At 39.8% G+C, this 20,466-nt stretch overlaps 1 protein-coding gene across 1 annotated transcript in view; it reads left to right on the forward strand.

Annotated features, from left to right (window-relative positions):
* EIF2AK3 (eukaryotic translation initiation factor 2 alpha kinase 3) overlaps positions 1–18,524 on the forward strand; it is a 65,994-nt gene extending 47,470 nt beyond the window's left edge. Inside the window, exons 12-17 of the mRNA XM_059405642.1 lie at positions 1,076–1,225; positions 2,346–3,123; positions 6,673–6,840; positions 13,029–13,130; positions 15,741–15,803; positions 17,302–18,524. Coding sequence (XP_059261625.1) covers positions 1,076–1,225; positions 2,346–3,123; positions 6,673–6,840; positions 13,029–13,130; positions 15,741–15,803; positions 17,302–17,481 — 1,441 coding nt within the window. The 3' untranslated portion in view covers positions 17,482–18,524. The remainder of the gene's footprint in view (positions 1–1,075; positions 1,226–2,345; positions 3,124–6,672; positions 6,841–13,028; positions 13,131–15,740; positions 15,804–17,301) is intronic.
* Positions 18,525–20,466: the final 1,942 nt, after the last annotated feature.

Here is a 20,466-nt window from a genome sequence, read left to right on the forward strand (position 1 = left end):
GATTAAATGTGCACTGATTGCTTTGTTGTCTTTGTAACTGGTAATCAGTCTGTCCAACAGGGACACAAGCCTGGGAGGATTTTATGTACTAATTCTCCTTGGGACTAATTCTTTTCCTTGGTATATAATTTTTGAGTACTTTAAGTATCCATATATGCAGGCACCACGTAGGATATGAAATTAAGCAAAGTTTTTGCCTCCAAGAACGAATGACTCTTTGAGGCTTTTGAATATATATGCAAACAACTGCAGTGCAACAATGGTTGTGACCTGGGGGCTTAGGATAGTAAATAGCTTCTCTTGAAAAAGTGCAGATGTAACTGAAATTGAAGGAGGCACGCTTTTTGGAGGTAATGACATTTGTGCTGGGTATTGAAGAGTAGGCTGTCACTCACACGACAGAGTGTAGCAGAGGGATGGCACTACACAAAATGACCTAACAAAGGCTCAAGGAAAAGCACTTGAAGGTGATATAGAGAAGAGTTAGTGGGATCCCTAGAAATGTGAGATTAGATCTACCAGAAAAATTATCAAAGCAGAAAATCAAATCTGGGTGCTTTTCTAACTAGACTTCATTGCCTGTGATATTCAGTATTTGAGGCTTGCTTTGAACAAATAAACATGCTAGTACAGGTTTTTTGGATGGCAATATGCACCAGTTACATATGTACCAAGTAGGGTTATTCTCCATCCTCCTGAGCTGTCCTCCTGAGCTCTCTTTTCTGAATAGTTCACTTATACCTATTCATCCCCCTATTGAATTGACAAACATTAAGAAGTGGTCTTTATATCTTTAATGGTCTGTAGTCATTCATTTTCAGTCATCCAGGAAAGTTTTTTTGAATGAAGCAATGTGTTCATAGCACTTATATCTATAAAAAGAAAAAAAAATCCTAAAATACATGTTTTTAAAACTTAACTGTATGGCTTTTTAGAATTGTGCCACTAGGGCTAAGTCATCTGTTTCTAGTTTTAGATTCAAGAGAGAATTTTATTTTCTTATCTCTCACCAAAAATATGATTACTTTTTCCAGTAAGAGTGACCTTCGGTGTTGTCTTTTTCTCTGTATTTCAGGGAGTTGGCTCGGGAAAAGGTAATGCGGGAAGTTAAAGCCTTAGCCAAGCTTGACCATCCAGGGATTGTTAGGTATTTCAATGCTTGGTTGGAAGCCCCACCAGAAAAGTGGCAAGAAAAAATGGATGAAATTTGGCTGAAAGATGAAAGGTAACTTGGTTAGACATAGACTTAAAATCTAGTACTTTTTTTGAAGCTAGTTTTTTTGCTTATGTGAACAAAATTCATCTCTATAACTAGAGAAGAGTTTAGCTTATTTGTTTTAAGAAAAAAATGCTGTTCTCTGTCATGTTTTGGAACATTCTAGAGGCACTTGTTAATTGAAAAGTTTACTTAAAATGAAGAAAAGTTTATATTTTAGACTATGAATTTTAAAAATTATTTGTAGATAGGGCTGTATGAATTGTAATTTGCTAAGGGATTTACAGTGGCTTTTCTCTTTAAGAGGTTCTGTCTGCTTTTGTCACCATTTTTTTATTTTCGATTTTCAGTTTCTCAGTAGTTAACAGTGTACAACTCCTTTAAAACTATTAAACTAATTTAAAGCAAACAGTCTTGAAACACTGCATCAAAAACTAATGATATATTTTATGGTGACTACCTTGACACAATTAAAAAAAAAAAAACTAGTTTAAAGCTATTTGCAGTTAAAAATACTTAAAGATAATGCCCATATTAAGTATGCTCTGCTATAGGAAGGAAGGCTCTTTTAAAAATGAGTAAATGAGAACAGAGAGGAAGCAGGCTGCATATAGGCTGTTTACCAAATAATTGGCAGTAAAATTCCTGCCTAAAATACGGAACACAGCCCTAGACCCACATGTAGTAACTTGTCCAGATGAAATTTACAGACTCAGTCAGTAACCAAACCATGGAAGATCCAAGTGAGGTGGCCCAATGGCTGAGGGCCCTGGTCACTACTGCCCTAATTCAGACAAGGGCTTCGGAACTGTGGCCCCTGAGGAGTCCTTTCCTTGGCTGTCTCTCAGGGCTTTGTGTTTTGCATAAATGCTCTGGCTGCTCTGGCATGACAGTCCCACGTAACTGTTTCAAGTCTAAAATTAAGCTTTCCAGTTGAAATTTTTTAGAAGCAATGAAAGGCATATAATGTTCTTTGTCTCCCATAGTATGTTTTTTATTTCTTCTGTGTGTGGTATGTCATTTGGTACTGGCTTTCATATAGATAAAGCTTTTGGAATAAAGATTGTGGTTCAGATCATTTAATCAGCACATATGTCCTCTCTTCCCTTTGTGTCTGTCCCACCTTCAGCACAGACTGGCCACTCAGCTCTCCTAGTCCAATGGATGCCCCATCAGTTAAGATACGCCGAATGGATCCTTTCTCTACAAAGGAACATATTGAAATCATAGCTCCTTCTTCACAAAGGAGGTCTTTTTCAGTAGGGATTTCCTGTGGCCAGACGAGTTCTTCCGAGAGCCAGTTCTCTCCGCTGGAATTTTTAGGAACGGACCACGGGGACAGCAGTGAGTCCGCGGATGCCGCGTGCAACCTCCGGGACAGCTGCCTTACGGACTGCGACACGGGAGATGGTACTCTGGATGGCCATGACGAGGGTCACTCCTTCGAACTGTGTCCTTCTGGAACTTCTCCTTATGAAAGGTCAGGGGAAAGAACATCCTCTTCTATAGTATTTGAAGATTCTGGCTGTGATAACGCGTCCAGTAAAGAAGAACTCAGAACGAAGCGACTGCATCTGAGCAACCACTGCACTAATAAACTAACTGCCCTCCAGCCTTCCAGTAGCCAGTCTTCTTCTGAACCTGCGTTCTCTGTTTCTCCTCCCAGACCCACCACTTTAAGTTTAGATCTCACTAAAAACACCGCAGAAAAACTCCAGCCCAGTTCCCCGAAGGTGTATCTTTACATTCAGATGCAGCTCTGCAGAAAGGAAAACCTCAAAGACTGGCTGAACAGCCGGTGCACCCTAGAGGAGAGGGAAAGAAGCGTGTGTCTGCTCATCTTCCTGCAGATCGCGGAGGCGGTGGAGTTTCTGCACAGTAAAGGGCTCATGCACAGGGACCTCAAGGTCTGTACTCGTGGAACATCACCCAAGGGGTTCGCTCTGACCCTCTGTGATTGAGAGCAGTACTTTCGGTAGTTGTCAGATTTTAACCGAAGGGCCCTGAAGAGCAGAGGAGAGGAAGGGTATCAGAGAGGGGAGCAGAGGCCCCGGGGAACCTGCTGCAGAAGGAAGTCTTGTGGTTTGAAACCTTCAGGCAGAGCATGTCTTCTCTCCTGTGATGGGTTCCCCGTCCTCCAGCTAAAAAAGACAAAGCCACCATGAACAGCAGATAGACTGTTTTTCCTAAGACTTTGGGTAACCCTGACTTAAGTTCCCGAGGGCGCCAAGGTAGCGTGGTGAAGGGGACCCAAGTGGAAGGAGACACATAGTTTCCTTCAATAGCCAGCTCTGAACTGGAGCAAATCGCCAGGCTTTTTGCCCCTATTCTTGAACTATTTAGGCCCTGGGGAAGGGCATGCGAAGCTGGATGGAGAAAGAAAGCAAATAGCCAGGTTACTGTTTGCAGCTCTAAAGCCTTTTATTCTATTTTCAGTATATACAATATTGAATATTGTGGCAATGTGATATGCTAAATTATATAAGATTCTTACTAAAATACTCAGTATTTCCTGGGTATGTGTTTCTGAAACAATTATATGGAACTCTGACTTGACTAATTTCTGCCGTATTTCATATGCTCATAGTGATCATCAGTAAATGTACAGTGAATATATAAGTACTTTTCCGATGGAAGCAGCTTAAATTATTGAAGTATTTTCAATTTTGTTTCATGTAACCAAAAACTTTGTTTCAGGCACCAAAGTAGCTACTTGGACATTGATTTCTCATATCAGCTGTACATCTTCTAACCCTTGAGTTTGGAATAAGGGGGACAAGAATTAGAATTAGTTCCTATTTTCCAGAGTAACTGTTATTGAATTATTATATAATTACTGTGCTTCTGTGATTTTGATGTGGACCTAAACTGACTGACAGGTATTATTCTGCACTGAAGGAAAGGTTCAGAGATGATTTCTTTTGGTTGGAAAAGAGAACACAACTGACTTCCAGAAAGCCAGATACTAACATGAGAGGGTGCTAGCTATATGACTATAGTAAACATTTATCATTTGGTGAGAAACTATTAACTGATTTACACATTCATTTTGCGCTTAGCCCTTACTATACATACAAAATGCCAAGTTGAAAGACAATGGAATTATGTTTTCACTGATAATGAGTATCCTTCTGCTGATTTTATAAAGTTAATGAGCTATTAGTGAATATTTGTCAAATGCTACAACATTGTCTATACAGATTTTTTTCTGTGTTTGTCTCTGCACCAAAAAAATTCTAGGAAGAAAATTAATTTTCCCCTAGTTTTTCTAGGAACCAAAAAGTCTGATTTTTTTTAAAGATACATTATTTTTAACAATTTCTGGGGTACCAGAAAAATTACCTCCAAGATTTCTGTTCCCAGTTTGAATAGCTCTGCATTCTGTTCACTCTGACCCAAGTCTCCGAGCTCCATGTAAAACCTTCTGGCCCTCCCCCGTTTTGTACCTTGTTGATCGTTGTCATTGGCACTTTCCCGCCTCTGATTCTCCAGGTCCTTCCAGTCTCTTCCCTTCACTCTAGCTGGGCTTCACGCTGGGCTTTTCACAGTTCCTTAAGTACGTTGAGTCCTCATAGAGCCTGGTATTTCTTATTTAAATTCTCATCACACTTGTATTATTTATCCTTCAGTTCTGTGTTTCTGTGTTTATTTTGTTCCCCTGTTACATTCCTGTCAAAATGCCTGACATAGTCTATATACTCATATCATTTTATTTGAATAAAATGCAGCCCAAAGGAAATTTATTGGTCCATATAACTCAGCTGTCCAGGATCCTTTATCTAGGATCAGGTGATGAAGCCGGAAGCTGTCCCCTGTCCCATCACTGTCTCTTGTTTCCATTTTCAGGCATGCTCTCCCTTCACTGGCCTAGGATAGCTGCCAGCATTCTCAGGACTACACATTACAAGTCTCTAGAGGTGGTTGGGTAGATAGGTATGGAGAGAAAAGGGAATGGGAAAAAAGTATCTCTCTCCCCCAGTATCAATCAGAAGTCCTGGGTTTCCTTCTAATTGCTAAGCCAAGGATACATACCCACCTCTAAATCAGTCTCCTGGCCAGGGGATGGAATCGTGCTGATTGACTTCTCTAACCTCTGGATGTAACCTCGGGATAACGTCCAGCTGAAGCATGAGGTTGCTGCACAGTTGGGGAAAAGGGAGTTCTCAAAGTCAAGTCAGGGTATTTCTGGTGGAAGCACAGGGGGTAGATGCTGGAGAACCTCCCCACACCCAAAAATATCTATTACGGTGTTTAGTAACTAACAACTGACACCAGAAGGTAGGGGAGAGGAGGGAATGTGAAATTTAAGGCATCACAGTCTGTGTTTTCTCTCACATAAGATCATCTGTGGGAGAGCAGGAGGTTATTACTATAGATTTTGGTTATATGCAATAACTTAATTGCTTCAAAGCCAGCACTATAGAATTGTATTTTGGAGTTCGGGAATAAAATGGTTTTTGTCTGGCAGTATTTGAAGCCAGATGAAATTCAGTTTCATGAGCTGAATGGCTCTCTTTTTTCTTTATTTTAAGAGCTCTGAATGGTGTTTATGTTAACCACAGTTAGAGTAGGTGCTGAAGGAAAGATGATCTATTTCACGCAGGGAGGTTTGAGGGCCCATGAGAAATCTGGCTGGATATGTCATATAAACAGTTACATATGAGAGTGTAGAACTCTGGACAGGTCTGGGAGTGTAGGTAAGCATACGGGTATAAAAGAGGCAGCACAAGGTTGTAGTGAGGAGCTCTTATTCCCCTTGGTAGCCTACTTCCCACCCTCAGACACAAACAAAAGGCCAGTTTGTTTCATTCATTCATCAAATAGAAGTGATGGCTACCGTAGGGCAAGGACTTCACTGAGTGCTCGTTCTGTGGCAGTGAACCAGAAGTCTTTTTCTTCTGGAGCCAGACCACTTGGGTTCGAATCCTGCTCTACCACTTGCTAGGTGGATACCCTTGGACACTTTAACTTCTCTGGGCCTCAGTTTTCACAGCTGTAAAATGAGGGTCTAAGAGACTAATAGGGTTGTAAGTATTACATGAATTAAACTAGTAAACTGCTTAAAACAGCTCATGGCACATTACAAGTGCTCTGTATGCATTTACTATTATTACTACTATTATATCATGGTTTCGGTTATAGACATAAAGAGCTTGCCAAAGGAGAGTGTAAAGAATACTGAGATTGATGACTGGGCCCCAGAGAATGTGAATCTGTAAGAGTTTAAATAGATGTTCAATAAATGTGCATTTCCTCTGCTACCCTTCCCTTTTCCTTACTCTAACAATACTTACTCAGCATTGAAGGATTGCTTTTATTTTCTAATTAGTCTGTTTAATGCTTGAGAACATCTGGTTTCTTGTTTTTCTCTTCTGTAGTTATTTCAGTTCTCTTTTTACTTTCTCTCCTTCTCCATGCACACCTATCATGCTTTTGTCTGTCTTATTTTTTTCCAGCCTTCCAATATATTCTTTACAGTGGACAATGTGGTCAAGGTTGGAGACTTTGGATTAGTGACCGAAATGGACCAGGACGAGGAAGAGCAGATGGTTCTGACCCCGATGCCAGCATATGCCAGACACACAGGACAAGTGGGGACCAAGCTGTATATGAGCCCAGAGCAGGCAAGTTTTTTTCTTTTCCTTCTGAATTAACAATGGATCTTTGGTAAGCATGGCTCCAAGCTAGATGTGCCCCATAAATCTCCATCCACATTCTTCTTAAAATACCCAGTAAGATAAAATCTGAAAATTATGAAAATTGGTAGTAGGGTTCATAGGTAGCACAGCTAGGGTGCAATTTCTAGAGCCTGAACTGGGGATGGATTAAGAAAAACACAGTGCATAAAACATGCACTCACCCCTGAACCAGAACCTGACAGCAACCCGAATTCCGAAAAAGACTTTGAATGCCTCTCTCCCAAATTTAACACCAATTCTTCTTGTAAACTATGTAGAAAAGAGCCAGCTAAAGCCAGAGGTCCTATACTGAGCTGCTCATTCCAATAATCACAAGCAACTTCTAGAATGTACCATGGCAGGAAATAGAGGTAGATGAGTTGGGATATGTTGCCTTGTGGGGACGCTTAGTCTCCAAAGGAAAAGTGCTGTGAACAGGACAGAGCCTGGAAGAGTGGTGGGAGCAGGGCATCCTGGGAGCATCAGAGAAGCATGCCCAGCCAGCTAATGATGTTCACAAGCTTATATATGTTTCTATGTTAGCGGTTCTCAAAACTTTTTGGTCTCCATACCTGTTTATACTTGTAAACATGATTGGGAATCCAAGAGTTTTTCATATGGGATTTCATCTATTGATATTTGCTTTAGGGGCACCTGGGTGACTCTGTGGGTTAAAGCCTCTGCCTTCGGCTCAGGTCATTATCCCAGGGTCCTGGGATCGAACCCTACATTGGGCTCTCTGCTCAGTGGGGAGCCTGCTTCCTCCTCTCTCTCTTCCTGTCTCTCCACCTACTTATGATCTCTATCTGTCAAACAAATAAATAAAATCTTTTTTTAAAAAAATTTGCTGTATTAGAGGATAAAATTGAGAATTTCATAAAAATTTTATTTATTAAAAATAATATTAAACCTATCACATCTTAAAGGTATTTTTATGAAAAATATTCTACAATATAAAAACAAATTAGCAAGAAGAGTGACATTTGTTTACGTTTTTTTAAAAAGATTTTATTTATTTATTTGACAGAGAGAGAGATCACAAGCAGGCAGAGAGACAGGCAGAGAGAGAGAAGGGGAAGCAGGCTCCCTGCCAAGCAGAGAGCCTGATCCGGGACTTGATCCCAGGACCCTGAGATCATGACCTGAGCCGAAGGCAGTGGCTTAACCCACTGAGCCACACAGGTGCCCACATTTGTTTACATTTTTATAAATCTCTTTAATCTCTCACTTAAAAGAGCTAATTCTCTGGGAGCCTAGGTGGTTCAGTCGGTTAAGCATCTACCTCTCATCTCAGCTCTGGTGTTGATCTCAGGGTCGAGTTCAAGCACCTCATTGGGCTCCACACTGGGCATGGACCCTACTTACAACAAGAACAGCAAAAAGAGCTAGATTCTCATATCGGCTTTTACATTTAATCTGTTGGTGTGTTATATTGGCTAAAGTAAATGAAGAAAAGCTGACCTCACACAGATAGATAGTTGGAAAGGGAGGAATATTTAATAGCATGTTCAGGTAATTTGGGTTGTCTTTGATAGTGCATCAAGACTCAGTAAGTGATAGTTTCTTAAAAGTTATTTGCCCAGGGAGCCTGGGTCGCTCAGTCAGTTAAGCATCTGCCTGCCTTCAGCTCAGGTCATGATCCCAGGGTCTTGGGATCAAGCCCCACATCTGGCTCCCTGCTTAGCAAGGAGTCTTCTTTTCCCTCTGCCTGCCACCGCCCCCTCACTTCTGCTCTCTTTCTCCATCAAATAAATAAATAAATAAATAAATAAATAAAAGCTTCAAAAAAAAAAAAGTGATTTGCCGTGTGGAATCCAAAACACTATCACTATATTCTGTTACTTTAACATCCTTTGGTCTTTTTTGCATTGTGAATGGATCTCTCACCCTTGCACAATTTTGTAACATCGTGCATCGGTAACTTGAGAACTCTTGGTTCCCTAAGTTATGCAACTTTTCCAAAAATTGTCACAATTCATTATACAGTATTTAAAAAAAAAAAGTCACTTTGATTAATATCACCACCAATCTCACCAGAAAGGCTTTAGGTATTAAGAAGCGGTCCGGTTCCCCATGACTTTTCCAAAATTCTGATTTCATGTCAAAGCTCAATTTTTATCATTGGCTACAAATACCGTTCAGTTTTCCTTGAAATACCATTCTCACTTTGTTCATCTTTAAGAAAATGTCTGCAGAGTATCCAAGTCAGAATAACCATAGTTCATCACCAATTGTTGCTTCAAGTCAAAATGGTGAACGAATGAGAAAAGTGACTGATTTAAATTGTAATTCCAACAATTGCACAGTTGCTTTGTTTTGAGACAAGCACTATGCTTGGATATGGAGCAGAAGAAATGCTTTATGAACACCTGCCATTTTGTCATGCAGAATATTATAAAGATGTATATCTAAGGGTCGAGATGTAATCAGATTAAGGATTTTTACTGCTTCAGCAAAGACATTTTGATTGAAACTGTCTTTTTTGTTGTTAACTGTCAGTATATAGCGTTGAAGCACCCTTACTAGTACTACAGTTTGGTGTTGCTGCCTTGCTTCCCGCTAAGGTTCCAGCAGCACCCATGTTAGCACACAGAAAGGATAAATCCTGCCTTGTATTATTATGAAATAGCCTTGACCCTGCAGACCTCCCGAAAAGATGTTAGGATTTTCAGGAATCTGTAGACCAAACTTTGAGAATCTATGGGTTAGATTATCTTTGGAAGGTTCTATCACAGACCAGTCATAGGAATTGCCTTTGAAAAGAAGGATTTTATTTTACTGTTATGCAATATCCTTTTTTACTCTTTGAGTTTTTACATTATCCAAGTGTTTATTCTTTCTGTTTAATGTTTTTTTAATTAAAAAAATTTTAGATGCACTTACCAGATTTGTGAGACTCAAAACATGATGTTTGTGGGAGCACATTTTCAAAATGAAAGTTCTGTTTACAAATGTGTTCTTTGAGAAATAGGGTTTGTAGTGGAAATTTCAAAATTAATAATAAATGGATATTGTTCATATGTCAAGAGTCTTTACATACAAAATGAGGTTCTTTTGTGATAGATTTACTATTAAAATACAAAAACAAAAAGAATATAAAGAGCCCCATAGTTAGACATCTTGAATTGCAAAGCTAAAAGACAAATGATATAAGTATTGAGGTAGGAAAAGAAGGTTTTTTAGCTTTTTCCTATAGCACTCAGCGCTAGAAGACAATAAAGCAACATGTGTAATTTTGAAGAAAAAAATTCCTGCATGAATCTGGCCACAAAGCTACTCACGTCTGAAGAAATCAAGCATTATTAAATAGATAAGAGTTAAAAAGAATCTTTTAAGTAAAAAAAGCAGGTTCAGGAATAATGTGCATAGTATGCAACCTTTTGTGTAAAAGAGGAAAAGATAAATGTGTATTTTGCTTATGTTTATATAAAGGAACTCTGGGAGGATGTGCAAGTAACATGGTTTTGTGCAGAGGGGAAGTATCTGGTGGGGGTGGGAACTGGGCATTTGAGGCACAGGTGGGAGGGAAAAATACATGCTGCTTTGTGAACCAGGTGAATGTGTTACCTATTGAAAGTGAGTATAAGGGGCAGTTGGGTGGCTCAGTCAGTTGGGCATCTGCCTTCGGCTCAGGTCATGATCCCAGGGTCCTGGGATTGAGCCCCTCATCGGGCTCCCTGCTCAATGGAGAGCCTGGTTCTCCCTCTCCCTCTGCCTGCTTCTTTGCCTACCTGTGCTCTCTCTGTCTATCTCTCTGTCAAATAAATAAAATCTTTTTAAAAAGAAAGAACTGATACCAGTGGAATGATAAAGCCACATGATGGTAGATTTTAAGTGTCCTAAGTCAAAAAAGATACCCTCTGTAGCAAATCTACTTAAAGGGAAAAACCACAAGTAAATTTAGAAGTTAGCAAGGATACATGTAGCAGAGATTTCAATTTATGAGACTGTTATTAAACATAGTTGATCATTCACAACCAAAGGTATCCAGACTGGCTTAAGGAGGAAGAGAAAGCTGTTGGCCCCATAACTGAATCATCCCGGTCAAATGGTGTGACCAGGACTTGGTGAAAGGAGAAATTAAAACTGTATGAAATGTGAAAATACTATAAATATATGTTTCTGTGCATAGGAAGAAAAGATCAGAATGAAGAGCCAGAAAATGTCAGCAGCCACTGCTTCTGTGTAGGAGGCTTTGAAAGATATTTTGGACTTGTCTGTATTTTCCAATTTTTCTACATAGGCACAGATCAGAATTAACACTAATATGCTTTTAATAGTATGATTTTATTTTTTCCTAATTATTCAAGAGGCTGGAAGTACACCTTTACACTCTTAAGTATTATGAAAATGGGAATGACTAAATAAAAGGCCTCTTGAGTGCCTGGGTGGCTCAGTGGGTTAGGCCGCTGCCTTCGGCTCGGGTCATGATCTGAGGGTCCTGGGATGGAGTCCTCATTGCATCATCGGGCTCTCTGCTCAGCGGGGAGCCTGCTTCCCCCATCTCCTCTCTGCCTCCCTCTCTGCCTACTTGTGATCTCTCTCTGTCAAATAAATAAATAAAATTTTATAAAATAAAATACTTCTCATTATGTATAATCTATTCTCTATGTAAGAAATATAGAAATGTGTAAAGAAAAAAATAAAAATCCCTTACTTAAAAACATCTCTAAAACATTACCAGTCATCATTAGTTCTTTCTAGTATACGTATACACATCTTACAACATGTGTTTACACATACCTTATTTTGGAAAACAAAATTGGGATTCTAGTCCAGAAAACTTTGGATATTAAAATCAAGCCTTTCCTATCATGTTTTTAGAGAATAGTTTTTGGTGTGCAGTATTCTCTCTTTTGAGGAATGTATTCAACATTTGATTTGGACATTTTTAGTTACTTACAAACTTTGCCCTTAAGAGCGTCACCTAAATAACTCTCCCTATGTACTAATCTCTCTCCACTTTTCCACTACCTTTGGGCAGACGAGATTAAATAGGACTATTAAATGGAAGTCAGCGTTTATTGCCAAGTTGCTTTTCAGGAAGGTGTGTTAGTTTAGATTTTCCAAATACTGTATGAGGGTGTGCTTCTCACCATACCTCTGTAAGCTCTGTCTTTGAGCATATTTTTTAGAGGGGAAGGTCATGCCATTGATGTGCTCATTGAAACTTTGGATCTGATACTCTGTGCACACAGAGGTGGGCTGGCCGGCAGAAGGAGCCAGGGAGACAGGTGTCAACTACCCTTTAGACAGGAGGTGGCAGAGGTAGGAGGTGGAGGAGGGCTTGGAGTCCCCCCATTAAGAAATGCCTCTTTGGAGTGGTTTCAAAGTGATGCCCTTCTCTAACGTTTGCCAAATATGAAGTTCTGTGCCTAGGGTAATTTTCACAAATAAAAGAGTTCTTCTAAGTCCCAGGAGGTCACTTTTAATTTGAATGAGGCTTTGTTTAATAGAGTAGTTGGGCTGTAATTCTTCTGTTCATTTTAACAAGTAAGTTTTTATTGAGGTCTTTCTCTATACTTAGCCCAGTGCAGGATGATGGGAACACAAAAGAGGCAGTTCCTTCCCTCCAGGACTTTATAATCTGGTTGTGAACAATAAGAAATAGACACATGTAAAATACAACTAAGAATGCAAAGTAGTCCATAATTAAGTGCGTTAATGAGGGCTAACCACAGTTGATGAGTGGTTTGGAGTAATGAAGATTTTCTCATAAAAATGGGTGAGGTCTAAGATGATTAGAAATGAGAGATCTGCTTTAGATAGTGTTGGCTTTGAAAATCTTCACCTCGGGGGCAGTGGAGCAGCTTTTACTGGCTCCCACAAACTTTTTTTAGCATTGCAAGGCTCCAGGTTTCTGCGGGGCCTATTTTACTGATGCATATCTCTGAGCAGTACCTGGGCTTTCCTTCTGTAATGCTGAGTAGTTTAATTACTCTTGCTGTAGTGAGTTAAAGAAAAGAGGCTGCAGAGATCATTAACTCTTTGCTAACGTTTTTTTTACCTGAACAGTTACATCTAAACCCAGGAAGTAACTAGGTCAAACTTTGGGTTTCACTAATGCAGTGTTACCAATTTGTATGATCTGTCTTAATTTTTTTCTAATATTTCTTCTTTATGTGGTATTTCAGATTCATGGAAACAACTACTCTCATAAAGTGGACATCTTTTCTTTAGGCCTCATTCTGTTTGAATTGCTGTACCCATTCGGCACTCAGATGGAGAGAGTCAGGGTAAGTTCCGTCCCCCCATTCAAAACAGGTAGAAAAAGAAAATATTCTTAAATTTACAAAAGAAAGCGTTTTAAAAGAAGAGTTAGTCATTCTTAATACCAGCAGAGTAGTTCACTGCAAGTGGAAGAGTTCATGTGAGCATTATAGGGAGGGTTTGTAGACTGTTTGCTTCCATTTCAAGCTCAGTCTTCAAAAATCACTTGTTTGTTCCTTGTTGTCACTTCATACAAAATCCTGCACTCGGTAAATTTGTAATAAGTGCAAAGCGAGGGGAACCTCAGGGTAATGGGGCTGGAGAGGAAGTGACATGGTAGTCATTGGTCAGAAAAGAATTTTCTAGAAGGCAAGTGACCATACACTCATACACTTAAAAACTGACAAAATAAACATAATTAGTTGGGTTTTTTTTTTTTCTCTCAAAATAAACCATGACCATGGCTTTTGAGGAAGACTCCTGAAAGTCTTTTAAAAGGAGGCCAGTCACATTTACCCCATTGTTCACAGGTCACTCTCAACAGTTCTAACCTTTGTCCCAGGTATATATCTCCAATATTTTCAAAGTTTATGCGCTTATCACCCTTTCTGTATCAATTTTACTTCTTATTTGACTCCTGTCCATAGCAGAAGAGGATGTAGTTTTCATATAGAACTGAAGGGCTCATATGTTCTAACCAAAGGGATCTACCAGGTGCTCCATCCAATAAATGGGGAAAAAAAGAAGAAAATTTAAAAACCAGAATGACTAAATATCAAAACATTCTAAAAGCTTCTAGAAGGATATGAAATGGGCCCAATATATGTAAAATATCAGAATCATACAGCATCAAAATTTATGTAGTTATAAGTGCATCAAAGAACCCTATCAAGAAAATAAAAATACAACATACAGAATGGGAAAAACATTCATGAACCACATATCTGATAAAGCCTAGTAACCCAGAACATAAAAAGAACTATTATGACTCAACAAAAAGACAAACAACCCAATTAAAAAATGATCAAAGGACTTAACTAGACATTTCTCCCAAGAAGATACACAAATGGCCAGTAAGCACATCATTATTCATTAGGGAAATACAAATCAAAACCACAATGAGATGCTACTTCACAGCGTTTAGGACAGCTGTAACGAAACAAAACAGAAAAGAAGTAGTGTTGGCAAGGACGCAGAAAATTGGAAGCCCCATATATTGCCGGTACGAATGTAAAATGGTACAGCTGCTATGGAAGCAGTTCGACTGTTACTTAGAAAATCAAACATGGAGGGCCCCTGGGTGGCTCAGTCAGTTAAGCGTCTGCCTTCAACTCACGCCATGATCTCAGGGCCCTGGGATCGAGCTCCGCATTGGGTTCCCTGCCCAGCGGGGGAGTCTGATTCTCCCTCTGCCTCTGCCCCTCCCCAAAACTCATGCTGTTGAAGAGCTGGTGCCTCATTCTTTGACATGAGATCTTTGGAACTGTTTTGTTTTCCCTTCTGGAAGCTCTTAAGCTCTTAGGGCTCTCCCTTTATCAGCGCTGTTATGACATTTAGTCCTTTCATTGGTCTCCCCCTCCCCATTTATTGTACTTAAACAGGTAGGTCCCTTCAGTTAGAAGATGTGACTCTCCGCTTTAATAAATTTCTTGTGTTAGTTTTTGATAAATTCTTCTCCACTTTTTCTGTTTTATTTTTCTGGAACCCTGACTTAATCCTATAAATGCCTAATCTTTTTTTCTCCTACTTCCCATTTGTTTGTCTCTCTATGTACTGTTCTTTGCAAGAGTTCCTTAATTTATTCCAATTTCCTAATTTTGTATTTTAACAATCCAGTTTTAATGTCCAAGATTGTTCCTTTTTATAACATTTCATTCTTTTTACATGGATTCAGTATTTTCTCTGAGAATCTCAGTTATGTGTATTTATATGCTTTAAGTATTGTCTCTTTCTTCTGGAACATAAAGAGAATGATAATATGTATGAAGATTTCCTAATGAACTTTCAAAAGCTTAGTTTTATACTCAGTAATTAGCACAATTGATTTGAGGTGTGTGTCTGTGTCTGTGTCTATGTCTGTGTCTATGTGTGTGTGTGTTTAACTCAAAAAAGAAGAAGAAGAAGAAAAAGAGGGGTACCTGGCTGGTTCAGTTAGAAGAACATGTGAGTCTTGATCTTAGGATCATGAGTTTGAGTTCCATGTTGGGGAGAGAGATTATTTAAAAAAGAGAGAGAGAGAGAAAGAGGAAGAAAGCATATACTCTTTCATATACAATACAAAGAGGCTAGATACTAATAGAAAAAATTACTCACTTAAGGGCACAAATTGTATACTCATGAATAAGTTTTTTTTTTTACACAAATCAGTCCATTCTCAGTTAAAATCCAGGCATCAGTATAATATGTACAATTCAAGCATAATTATATATGAAGTATTTTCTGGATTTTGATGATTTGGTGGCATGTAGATCTGTGCTCAGGATTATGAGGTCAGGAAAAGCTGTTGGTAAGTTTTCCATCTGTTTAATATTCAACCTTTCTTCTTCATCATTCCATTAGAGTATCAAAAAATAATTTTAAATAAATGGATCTACATACCAAAACATTTAAAAGTTAACACTTTTCTTTCTTTGTAGATCTTAACTGATGTAAGAAATCTCAAATTTCCACCACTGTTTACTCAGAAATATCCTCGTGAGGTTTGTATGATTCTAATCTTTCATTTTCTTGAGAATCAAATTTAGAACTTCAAGGATTCTTAGCAGTTAATTCATCAGTTTCCCATTTTACAAATGAGGAAGCCGGAGGCGTAGGGAGGAGAAGGACCTGATCCCAAGAGCACGCAACTTGCTAAAATCACAGATGGGAACCCGGGCCCAGGGTCCTCGGCGGAGTCCTTGTCCTGGTGCTCTGTGGTCCCCGCTGGGTGATGTGTAGATTGTAGTATCCTTTTGCTTCAGTAAGGTTGAACTCCTAGCACATTCAGGGGAATTGAGCCGCTGCTGTGGCTATGCCACTGATTTCTCTATTTTAGTGAATTTGGGAAGGATCTTAAAAACAGGCTTCTTTCTTTACAAAGGAGGGGTTTTCACTACTGTCCATTGACTGGAGTTAAAGCGCTTGGAACAACGCAGTAAAATGGCTCAGAAGAGTAAATTAAACTGGTCTTGATGGCAAAAATTGTGTATAATGAGCCTTTGAAGTTTGTTTTTGTTACTTTTGTCATTTTTATTCTATAATATATTTGGTCCACAAACACATCATTTTAAAATTTACACATAGATCCATCCTGAATTTTTGTAAATAATTAAACTGAAGCAAGTTAGACTGCCTGTTAATTATCAAGTTGGGAACAGTCTAAATTTATCTTTCAGGATTATAAGTATAATAAAGGATTGCATTAGAAAAATGAACTTTATAGGGGCTCTCGGTTGGCTCAGTCAGTAGAGTGAGCGACTCTTGATCTCAGGGTTGTGAGTTTAAGTCCTCACTGGGTGTTGAGCCTACTTAAAAGAAAATAAAATATTTTTTAAGAAGTACTTTATAATACAGAGGTATACTAAGCTAAGATGAAATATATTTTATTAAAAATTACTTTGTTACATATTTTGCAAAACTGATGACTCAGTTTCCAAGGAGGCTTATAAGAATATATGTTACATTAAGAAGGGCTCAAAAAAAAAAACCCCCAAAAAATCAAGGAAAGAGGTTAAGTACTGATCTCTGTCTGGCATGATTATTTTTAATTAAAATTTTTATTGAGATAATTGTACATTCACATGATTATAGATTTGTTGTAAGTTATATAACACAGTTATAAGATAGAATTATTTTTAAAATCAGATTATGTCTGTGTTAAAAGGATATGATTTAAAACCGTTATATGTTAGAAAAAACAACCAATTACCACAAAATGGTCTATGTTTATTTGGAGCGGGGGTTGACAAACTATGTCCCACAGGCCAAATGCAGCCTGTTGTCTAATTTTATAAAGTTTCATTGGGACACAGCCGTACCCATTTGTTTACTTATTTTCTATGGCTGCTTTTGTACTTTAATGGCAAAGTTGAGAAGCTGCATCAGAAACTGGCCTGCAACTTAACACATTTAGAGAAAAACTGTTCTGACTCCTAATTTAGCAGACTATTTCATGGTCTAAACCTGGCCCTTCATTTCAATACGCTTATTATATTTCAGTATGTGATGGTTCAAGACATGCTCTCTCCATCCCCCATGGAACGGCCAGAAGCTACCACCATCATTGAAAATGCTGTATTTGAAGACTTGGAGCTTCCAGGAAAAACAGTACTCAGACAGAGGTCTCGCTCCATGAGTTCATCAGGAACAAAACATTCAAGACAGTCCAGCAGCTCCTAGAGCCCTTTGCCCAGCAATTAGCCTTAACTTACGCTCGCACCCCTAGCAGGTGACACAGAATACTGTCCGGGGAATGTGGCTCTCCAAAATTGTGAACTTGAAAATTTTGTTCTTTGCTCAATTTTATTTTGGACTACTTTTTCTAAGTCATATTTAAACTGGATTTGGGGGCATGACCTAATTTGAGCCAACTCTGAACTGCTGAACTCCAAGGGAGGGCTATCCATAAATCATATGTGGTCCTTTTTCTTCAGTGGTCTCTTGAAACTGGCTGGCCAAGCTTGATAGCCCTGACCTTTGCCTGGGGAGGTAGAAACAATCCCTGAAACAAAAAAAGAGAATTAAAAGGGAAATATTTTTATAGCACAGAAGAAAGTTCCTACATGTGGTAACTACATTGTTCTAGAAATACGCTTTCTAGAGGCAAGATGATGATTTTGAAATCATCTTTTTGAAATTATGATTTTGAAACTAATTTCCAAAAAAGCTGACTCCATGTTTGTCCTGGTATGTAAAGGAAGAAAGAATCTGCACTATTTTGGAGGACGAGAAACAAATTGTATAATGGTTTATGTCCATAGCTAGTTTTATAGTGATATTTGCAGCATTAAATAACTTTATTCCTTAGATGGTTCTAGGGAGAATTGAAGACCTTTTTTGTACTTTTACCTCCAATAAAGGGAAAATGAAGCTTTTTGTGTAAATTGGCCAAAAGTTTGGTTTGGGGAAGTAAAAAGCCGTAGTAAGACATGAATCATATATTACAACTAACTTCTTCAATTATGAACTTTTTAAACCTAATGAAATCTTAAATGTTTATGTGTAATCCTGTAGGTACTTTCCCAAAACTGATCATAGATAACAGTTTCATCCTCTAACTTGCTAACATGTTTTTATTTTTCACTGTAAATATGTTTATTTTTTATTTATAAAAATTTTGAACTCAATCCATTTGGGTTGGTGGTGTACAGAGCACACATAAGTGCATTAAGTATTGTGACTTCTTTCAAGTCTAAATGATTTAATAAAACTTTAAAAAAATATTTATAGTTGATGCTTATTTTGGGGGAATTAGCCCCAAGTGGTAGTTTTTCAAATTTACAAAACGGGATCACGGGTCTCGGAAGGGTCATAACCCTACTTTCAAGAAAACTTTTCCTCACCTATTCCAAGCAGATGTGCCTTCTCTGTTCTTTCCCCAAGACTTAACAAAACCCAGTCTTTTTCAAAAGTCACTGGATTCATAACCAGGAGATGTTTGCTTGGTGCCTATTCTATGCCCCGAACTGGGGACAGAAAGAGGACCCCGCCCCGAAGGGAGACCTTGCAGAAACCAAGGCTGGGACAATGCCAGCTGTGCTGACGTCACAGCATGTCTGGCACATCCCCCGTGGAGGCATGTGGCCTAATGGGCCGGCGAGGCACTCACCAGCCCGACACAACTTTTCGAGACGAAAATGCACGATGACTACCATTTTACACACAAGTCACGCCTGCCCTGCAACAGTCATGAGCAGTGTGTAAGCTGGAAAAATACGTCACAGGTGTCTGTGCCTTCTACTCAGAACCTGCTTTGCAGGTACAGATTGGACGTGGTCTTCCCGCCGGTGTTCCACTTGGCTCCTGGCCAGCCCATCTCCCTCTCTCTTCATCTCATGGTCAGCCTCAGGTCCCATTACCCCTTTCCTCTTGACTCTGGGAAGGGACCAATCACTCTCTTCCCAGCCTGCCCCTCTCGGTCCCAGCTGCAGGCTCTCTCAGTCACAACCCTGAAGCTGGCTGTGGCAGGTGTCATTATTACCCTTCTGGTGAAACTCGGGTCCCAGAAAGGATGCTACGATGCGCCCAGGACCACAAAGCCAGAGCAGAACTGGGACCCAAACACAGATATTCCAGTTTCCAGTCAGGGTTTTGCCTACTCTCTTGCACCAAGCTATCTAAGGATTTGCAAATTTCTTCTATGACAAAATCTGCCTCCCCCTTTTTTAAGATTTATTTATTTTATTTTCTAGAGAATGTGAGCAGGGGGAGGGGCAGAGGGAGAAGGAGAGAGAGAATGTCAAGCCAACCCCCGCTGAGCCTGAAGCCCAAGGCAGGACGCCATTTCACGACCTGAGCCAAAACCTACTAAAGTCAGCCGCTTCACCTCAACTTGACAGAGCCACCCAGGCATCCCAGGCCTACTTTCATTTTAATTCTGTGTGCACCTTTGCTGGCTACCAGCAGGAAAGCAGGCATGGGAAATGGAGGGGCTGGGCCAACGGGCCCTAGCAGGTCCTCAGCGTAGCTAGGACAGAGTCCCCTGCATTCTCCCCCAGAACCCTGTCTCCTGACTCCACACCTTTCGGGTTGTTGCTTTTTAGGTACTTTTCCGAGCCCCCTTGCCTCCACATTTGCCTCTTCTTCTAGCACATTGTGCTTAATAACACTTACCATCAGTCGGCTGCAGATGAGCCTGTCCTCTGGTGCAGATCAGCCTTCTTACTAGCAAAGGCCCTGGAGGGTAGGGGCGCACCTTCTGTCACCCCGACATGTAGCCTAAAGCTTCGTTGCCTGATGATAAAGCCCAGGGGGTGAATTCAGAGAACATCTAGCTGCAGCCCTCGGAAAGTGATCAGATGAGGAAGGAAAGAAATGTACCAGTTACTGCAATAAAAATTTGGCAAAAATGCGGGAAAAGAGAGTTGAACAATCCTAATGCTAAAAACACAAGTCTCACACCCTGGAAGTCTCCTAAAGGAATGAAGCCTTAGGCTTTAATTTAAATGAGAGGAACAATAATAGCCTGGGACACTTGGCACAATGGGGCTCTGCCTGATAGGGGGCCCCCTTTGGCTCCTTCCTCAGCTGTCACTGTGGGGCTTGGCATCCAGCACCTCCAGCCAGGTCCACAGGGGGTGGAATGCGGTGGGAGAGCCCCGCAGGCCTACTGACAGGCTGCCAGGAGAAAGCACCCGCACAGCTTCCAGCTTCCAGGCTCCACCT

The sequence above is a fragment of the Mustela nigripes genome, chromosome 7 (assembly GCF_022355385.1).
Source record: "Mustela nigripes isolate SB6536 chromosome 7, MUSNIG.SB6536, whole genome shotgun sequence".
Taxonomy (NCBI): domain Eukaryota; kingdom Metazoa; phylum Chordata; class Mammalia; order Carnivora; family Mustelidae; genus Mustela; species Mustela nigripes.